General features: G+C 34.6%; 1 protein-coding gene across 1 annotated transcript; it reads right to left on the bottom strand.

Annotated features, from left to right (window-relative positions):
• Positions 1-4,451: 4,451 nt before the first annotated feature.
• Positions 4,452-8,414, bottom strand: LOC149220072 (ubiquitin carboxyl-terminal hydrolase 4-like). Its single transcript, XM_089384630.1, has 5 exons — positions 8,124-8,414; positions 6,046-6,144; positions 5,724-5,912; positions 5,385-5,566; positions 4,452-5,253 (listed from the first exon to the last, which is right to left on the bottom strand). Exons 1-5 carry the CDS (start codon positions 8,397-8,399, stop codon positions 4,845-4,847), a joined length of 1,155 nt encoding a protein of 384 aa, XP_089240756.1. The 5' UTR covers positions 8,400-8,414; the 3' UTR covers positions 4,452-4,844.
• Between the last annotated feature and the right edge of the window lie 298 nt (positions 8,415-8,712).

The following is an 8,712-nucleotide window of genomic DNA, read 5'->3' as shown; positions in this document are numbered from 1 at the left end:
TCAAATCTTCATTAACTAGCCACATTGAGAAATCTCATGTGTTCATGAGATCTCCAATTGTATACACATTACGGGAAATTTTAGGTTTAAAATGGGCACCTTACGGAATAATAGTAAAAAAAACAATTATGATTTTCAAAGGGAAAGAAATAAAACTAGTTTTTTAACAATATTTTTGACTTATCTCCTTATAGGTTTACTCAAATTTTAAGTGTAGGCATTTGTTGGATGAGGATTTAAATTCTACATCCAACGAGTACCTACTATGCATCCTTTAGCATCTCTTCAAAAAAACCACATGGATGCTCATTAATATAATTATGCATCCAACGTGCCTACACTTGAAATTTAAATAAATCTATAAGGAGATAACTCAAAAATACGAATAAAAGAAGTAGATTCTTCCTTTCCCTTCAAAAATATTTACCCTTATGGTTGACATCATCATCTTGAATCTTATTAATTCTTTTAAAGTTGACTTTGATGGTACATTTCTTGTTTAGATACCCATTTTTAACCTCAAAATTCCCATAATAACAAATTAATGGTTATAAGGTTGAATTATCAACAAGTATGCCCAACTCATACAAGTGCAAAGGACAATTAAAGGTTTTGGTCGTCGACCTCCAATAAGCCTATGGAAATAAGGGAGATCTTCAAACAATTCACAATGTTGCAACAATGGTCGAAGAATTAAGAGGAGATTTTTTTAGTCTAGTAGACAATTAAATGAACTCATGGAATTATTAGTAATAGCCCTGACATGAAAGTGATAATCTTTGTGGCATCCTACAACACCAAACAACAAGCAACCAACTTGTCTAGGCCTCCAACCCCTAGATGCAATAAATGACTTAAGAATCTTGTGATAGAGTCCTCAGTGCTCGAGTATCAATATATGCATATCTTAATGCATGGTTAAAGCACTCTATTTTCTAGTTTCATAAAGCTCTTGTAAATTCAAATGTAATGCTCTTAAAAGTAGCAAGAGGTACTAAGAATAAAATCTCTATTTCATGTGGATTTTAAGCTAATAAACTCTCTTTGTCTATATTTTTCCATTCAAGCTCATATTGCCTTGTGTAACTTCATTGTCTAGATATAATTACAACCTTCATTTTTATTCAAATTAATTCATAGGCATTATTGTGAAAAAAGATGTTGGATGCAAATGATAGCACTTAAAGGTTGTTTCATGGTTAATCCATTCAATTAGAATACAAAAATCACAATCATTTTTTATCATCCTTTTGAGTGCATTTACCTTTTGCGCCTACCATGTTTACTTGAGGATCTTTATTTAATGGGGAATTTGGCAATATCTTTGTTTAAAAGTGGCATTTGGAAACTATCTTTAGCAAACGCAAATCTTAAAACTAAAGTCAATCAATTAGCATGTTCTCTTGAGTTGAGTCAATCTTCCACCACATATCTTATATTTAATTCTCATAGAATTCATCCTCTCGAGATAACTTATCTCTTGCATAAGGTACCTCACTCGCATTGAATGATAAAATAACTTATTCAAGTGAATGAAATAATTATAATGACAAGTTTTGTTGACTTAAACAATGATAGATTATAAATCAGTAAAAGTAAAATAAAATACTTATAACTAAAATGCAGAATTAAGAAAGCCTTGGAGCCACACCTGGTTAACTAAATGCAACACAGCTTAATGTTGGTCATTAGAATAGTGTGATTGGCTTCATGTCATCTAGCCAAAGTGGAAGTTTGCTTGGATATTTACCAACGGAATATTATTATTAAGCGTTGGTCGGGTTTTGGGGAATTGGGTCTATCCTTCATAGAGAGATAAATGCTTGGTAAGGGAAACCTTAGAGCTATATAATCATTAGTCTTCATCCTCTCAAGACAGCTTGTATCTTGCATAAGGTACCTCACTCACATTCAATGCTAAAAAAAACATATTCAAAAGAAAATGAAATAATTATAATGACAAGTTCTGTTGATTTACATAGTGATAGGTTATAAATCAATGAAAACTAAACAGAGTGATAATAAGTAAAATGAAGAGTGAAGAAAGCCTTGGCATTACAAAGGTTCATTGACTACAACATGACTTAAGACTTGTAATTGGAGCATGCAAGTGGCTTCATGCCATCTAGGAAAAGTGGAAGTTTGCTTAGATAGTTACCAGTGGAAAACTATTCTTATGTGTTGGTCGGTTATTAGGGCATTGGGCATGTTGTTCCTAGAGAGAAATGCAATGCTCATCCTTAGACTCGCATGAGCTTCAACAAGATGAAATCTTCGGTCTTTTTCCCATTTTCCTACTTAAAATAAAACTAAAAAAACATGAATGAAACATGAAGCAAATCAAAACAAAAATTGCAATAAACAATAAACTCAATAGTTGAATGAAAAGTTGATCACAAATATAACAAATTATAAAATTGTAGCAAATTTAAAATAATATTTTAACTGCAAAGAGAGTAGTAGTATGCATTGTACAACCCAATGTGGAAAAATATGTAATGTCTACACTTACAAACCAAAATGGAGTAAAAGATAGTCCATTATACAAAAAAAAAACACACACACATGCTCTCTCTCTCTCTCTCATTTTAAGATCATCGCCAAACCAAACACCAAATTCATGTATAAGGTTCCCTTCTATACATATAAAGAAAAGAATATGGAACTCCCATGTATGTATAGAAAGAGAGAGCATATATATATAGAGAAAGAGAGAATGTGTGTGTGTTCTCTATATATATATATGGAGAAGAGAAATCTACAACTAGGCCAGGGTTGTACGTAAGTCAATTTGACAAGTACCACTAAAATCTTTAGGTGCACCACACAACCCCAAGCACATGTCATGGGCTCAGTGAAATTTGAACCAGCAACATTACAAGAAATACCTTAACAAAACACACTTATCGCCTAGCCATCTACACCCATGGAAACCATATATATTTATTTATGTATAGATTAAAAAACAAAAAATAAATATATATGTTTTCCCTTAATCTCCATACATATAAAAAGAAAACAAACATTAATATATAAAAAGAAAACCAGCATTAACCTATATATGTGTTTTTTTTTGTTTTTTTTAAATAAATTAAAAAAAAAAACACATCTTATTTGCCGATTGCTAAGTATAAATATATATATGTTTTTCTTAATTTTTTAAAATAACTTACAATGTTTTCTATTTTGATAGGTTAATGTTATATATATATAGTTTGTTTGTTTAATTAAGTATCAAAAGCTTTGTAATTTGATTCATAGTTTATTTTCCCAGTTTAAGAAATATAAAATTAAAATAAATATGCAGAAAGAAATAAAAAATAGAGTACCCCAATTAAAATTAAAGTGATGCTAAATAATAAATAATACATGCACAAATTAAATAATATTAAAAAAAAAAATAAAGAAAGAAAATATGAAACATCCATACCCTCTTGAACAAAACTCCTGGTTATAGATAGATAACCACTCCGCAGAAAACCCACCTGTAAGGACATTCACAAAGGAAAAGCTAATCCACTCCTGGTTATAGATAGATAACCACTCCGCAGAAAACCCACCTGTAAGGACATTCACAAAGGAAAAGCTAATCCACATTTTCGAACAGAACTACCGGTTATAGATAGATAACCACGCTCCGCAGAAAACCCACCTGTAAGGACATTCACAAAAGAAAAGCTAATCCACATTTCCGAAAAATGGACAGCTTACACCTGAGTCGAACATATTTAAAAGAGAACAATGAATAATCATGAACTCTGAATGCAATGTTACAATGTGAAACAGAAAGCACTGTAGATTAAAAATGCTGAATCTGAACAGGTTTCCATCCACAAACGAATGAAGAAAACTCCCACGAAACCAAAATGAAGGCATGCATTCACGCAATTGGCCACTTCCAAGAATGTCTGCAAATAAACTTTTACATGTTGGACTACAGAATTAATAAATAAACATTAATAATTAATGAAGGTTCACAAGTGCCAATAACATCAACATTGAACAATAATCAATATTCATTTATCATATGCCCAATCTAATTTTTTTTTGGTTATTGAAACTCCAGTTTTTGCCAGAGCAGAATCCAGACCATGGAAGTGTGTCGCTTTGGGGATTATCCAAGTAGAATCACAATCGGGTGTACTCAGAATCAAACTAGGGCTAACCATGGTAAACATTTATGGCTACACCACAGCCCAACCAGTTTGCCTAATTTAGAAAAGCATATGGTCCTTATACCAGAAACGACTGATTACATTCCCCATTAATGAGCAAAATGTAAATTTGAAATTTGCAAAAGCTAATTTTTACTTACAAGGTGAAAGTCTAGCATTGGGTTTCAAAAAAATACAACGGCATGTACTTTATAGTACTGTACATGAAAATTTATATTTCCATAGCCATCCAAGTTCGTAGGGACATATTTAAAAGAGCAGCCACAGTCAAGCACCTGAGAAAAACACATTTGGAAACATTAAAAGACCATAATGTACTCTTATTTCAGACAAATGGCAATCATTGATGCTGGCTCATATGACTTGGTTCCAGTTTGCAGTTAATAATTCTTACAATCTAAACAAAGGCCTATCTGCCAAATTGAATGACGGGCTTTATTAAAGATCATAACAGTCCCGGTATAAAATTACACATGTACAATTTCACAGTGAAATCATAAAGGGGCATTCCCTTTCTTTCACTTCAGAAAAAAAAAAAACTCTAATTCTAATTCAAAAGATACATGAGCTGTATTGCAGCTTTCGAATTTCCAAGTCATCCAAAACCAATTGAATCGTTGGCACTCCGAGCTAAATATATCCCCTAAATTTCATCCAATGAAGGATGTCTCAAAGCTTGTTGTTTAAGCTCTCATAGAACAAGATATAACCATGATCCGTGTTGTTTGAGTACTCCTGCGCTGAACCAAAAAATGTTTGCACAACAGACTCATCAATCATTTCTACATTCTCGTCATCAAAAAAGAGCCAGTGGTTATGGCTTTTTACAAGGCTAATATAGTGCCCATGATTTGGACCACTGCCAACATGAACAACGACTGCAAATAGTGAATACTCTGAATCTGAACCCGGTGCATCATCCGTTGTATTGCATAACTTCAGCTCCATGGGGAAGACCACACGATAAGAGAGCTTTTTGTATCGCCCAAGTTGTTCAATGTATTTGAAGCGCTTCAAGTGGATAACAAGAATACGAGGGGGGATCTTAATTTTCATTCTTTTTTGTGCTTCTTGCAAACTGCGACAAAAATGCAAGTAATGAAACAGATGACTTCAACTGGAAAAGGGGAGAAGAAAAGTGAAGAATAGCAGAAGAGCTAATAACCAATCTTTTGTTTCACTAATGGATTCAGAAGTTACAACATGTACCTGCAGCACTTGTCACAAAAGAACTTGTCATCAGCATTAAGCATGTATGTTGAACTAAAGTTACGGAGACAGCTTGTGATGGAACTGTTCTGTTCTATGTCAAGACTAAGATCCAAAAATGTTTCGTCCCTAGCAGTTACAGTTTCACATCGCAAGCATCTTGTTTCATTTGTAAGTGTTCCCTGAGATTTGAAAACAAGATACCAAGATCAGATTTCCTCGTATTTAGATAGTAACAAATAACGGAATTATACCTAGGCTTACATTAAAATAAAGATCCCCAGGAGAATATGGATCTTAAACATAACATGTATGAATAAAGGAACTTAATTTGGTCACCTGAAATATTTTATGAACCCAGGTGAGAACAGGTGGCTGCTGGGAACCATTTGCTAGGCCATTGATTGAACCATTCATTTTCTTCTCTGGCTGTGTTAAACTTCCTGAGAGTTTTTTGTTTGCACTAGCTTCTTTCTCTAAAATATCAACAAGCTCATTCAACAGGAAATTCAAGAACTCGTGTGCATCCTGTCCAGTGTAATAAAACAGTGTTACAGTTCTTCCAACATCTACTTCTAGTAGTCGATGCCTGCGTAATGTATGATGTGATAAGTTATATACATAGGTAATATGAGAAAGAATCAAATTGTTTGACAAATACCTGGTGCATATAACTGCGAAAAAGCTCGTTTTCCTTCTTCACCCTTTGCACAAATCGTTTTGGAGCAATAACACCTGTCTTCTTCTTCTGAGAGTTGATCTGCACATAACAAATATTAAGCTTTTCTGTGATTCTGCTAAGGTAGAGTGTAGCTCATAAAAATATCAACTCTAAAACAACTCCACTTATTCAATATCAGCTTTGTTGGAAAGCGATAGATCGATATGCAACTTTCTCTAGTGCTAACTCAAAAATTGCTCTCAACTGCCTTATCAAAATGTTTATGTACAAAGTCTCAAAATGCATAGCTACTACTCTATTGATCTCACAGGACTATTAATTATAAACTAAGAAACCAGCACGACAAATAGTTTATTTTGCATCTATGAATGAATGCTGGTTGTATGACAAAAATGCACTTAAGCGGCAGAAGTAATCTGAAACGCTTTCATGATATCAACAAGAAACGTACATAGAGGTCCATCTATTAAGAAAGAGAAGAACAATGTAGCAAGTACCAAATGTAATATTCTCTCAGATTAGCTACATGATAAATAAGAAAGGTCGGTAACATTATATTTCCAAACACCAAATAAAACATTCTCTAGGATCAGCTATGTAATAAATAAGAATGGTGTATTTAGTTCTGTCTAAATACAGACTAATCAACTAGTTGACTTGAGGATACTAGCATACTATAATACAAACACTATTAGATGCCACAGCAACATAAGCAGGAGTTTCCTTTTTGTGGGGCCTTACCAGGTGTAATAGATAATAGTAAGGACAAAAAAAATATATATATATATATATATATATTAAATATGATTGACATCTTGTCGGACAATGGTGGAACCCTAACCTAGGGTTTGTTACAGAACCTCTGCCCATGGCGGTTTGCAGTTTTGGCTATCGGTTTATGGGCGCACTGTCGGCTTGAACCGCGGCATCAACATCGGTTTACTCGGAGTTTTGTTTTCATCTGCGGTCCCCTCCTGGGTTCTCTCTGCCGCACTGACTCTTCCTTACATCCCGCAGACCGGCCCCCCGATCGAACCCCGTTTAGGCCTTCTTACCGACAGTTAAAATGGGCGATGAGGAGTTGGTTGACTATGAGGCGGACCCCATGCCACATCAAGACATATGGGCTCATACTAGGCGGCCTCAACTGATACCGCGGAGCGTTGCGCTGGGCTTAGTGACAGGTGCTTCGTCTCAGCAGCCGCACTTGTCCTCTACAGGGAAAGAAATACAACTGCTGACCGGCTCTCGAAAGAAGCGGCGGATCGGCCTCTAGGCGATTGGATGATTGAAGAATACAGTCCAGAGGGGATGCACAGGTTCTATCACCGTCCCTATATTGATGGTCTACAACAAGGGGACATCCTCCCCATCTGAAAATTTTGATCCACATGTCAATTTTTGTATATATCTGCATGGCTCTGATCGGCGTTACATTGTTAGTTCTTGGCTCGAGGTTTATACACCTCAAAACTCTGCATATTTTTGAACATCTATGTGATACTGTTATATATTTTTGTATTGGATACAGCCCCATCATATCCATAGTGACACCTACAGGACAGCTTTATGTAAATATTTCTGAACAGTGGCTACGCCACACTACTGCATATGCCTTGGCATCAACAGCATGTAATCTCTATTATCTACTTTTTAATAGAAATTACGAACTCTATTTTCCCCGGAAAAAAAAATGATTGACATCTTGTCAGAATAAATAGGTTAAAAATAATGGCACTGAGGATTCTCCAATCATAGCCAATTTCCTATCTGAAATGGTTTTCTATTTCGTTCAGTAAACTCACTCTTATATAGCTATTTTTTGAGATATCTGGAAACAAAGCAAGTAATTTCAAGAGAAGCAGCCAAAGTAAAAGGCCCATTACACTAAATTAGTAAATGCAATCAACAGTTTCAATCTGTAGCTTTCAAATGCAAGAACTCAATCCCAAGACAAAAACACCATAGACAGTTTGGTTACAAAACCATGCATATGTTCAAAGCCATTGCAGCTTCAGATTTCCTTCAATTCCATATACATCAATCATTATATTCACCTGAGTGAAGAGATCTGCCAAGCATGTCAGGAGATTTTCCTCTGCTTCCACCGCTGTCTTATTGTGGCCATAATACTCCAACAAATGCTCTCTAAATGGAGGGCAGAAATAGAGAGCCTGCACAGATGAGAAGTAACTTCTTAGTTCACAATCGCAACCATTAATGGAAAAGGCAAAATTGAAAATTAAGATGTCATTTAGACACCCAAGCATAAACTTCAGAAGTATGTATCCATCGTCAAATATGTATAATATCAAGAAGCTTGCTTGATGCATATAGCCCACCTGGATTCTGACCTGCCTTTTGAAACCTATTTATATGTCAAAGACAACTAAATATGATCTAAATATATCTGCCTACAGATTGATGGTAATCTATAGAAATTTAAAGGTTTCCTTTTTAAATCTCTTAATTTTAAGCATTTCATTTTTTAAGTTGTCTAAAATGCTTATTAAGAGCTGAATTTTGAAAAGGGGAAATGATGAATTAAAGGCATGTATCTTTTGACAGAGACCTTTCCAACCATAAAGCATAATGCCAACTTATAAATAAAACAATATTATCCAACTTCAAATCCACAAATGCTCA

Source organism: Pinus tabuliformis, chromosome Q (genome assembly GCF_031772625.1).
Source record: "Pinus tabuliformis cultivar Carrire ecotype Pingquan chromosome Q, CPIR1, whole genome shotgun sequence".
Taxonomy (NCBI): domain Eukaryota; kingdom Viridiplantae; phylum Streptophyta; class Pinopsida; order Pinales; family Pinaceae; genus Pinus; species Pinus tabuliformis.
This window is presented reverse-complemented; position numbering and strand designations above follow the sequence as displayed.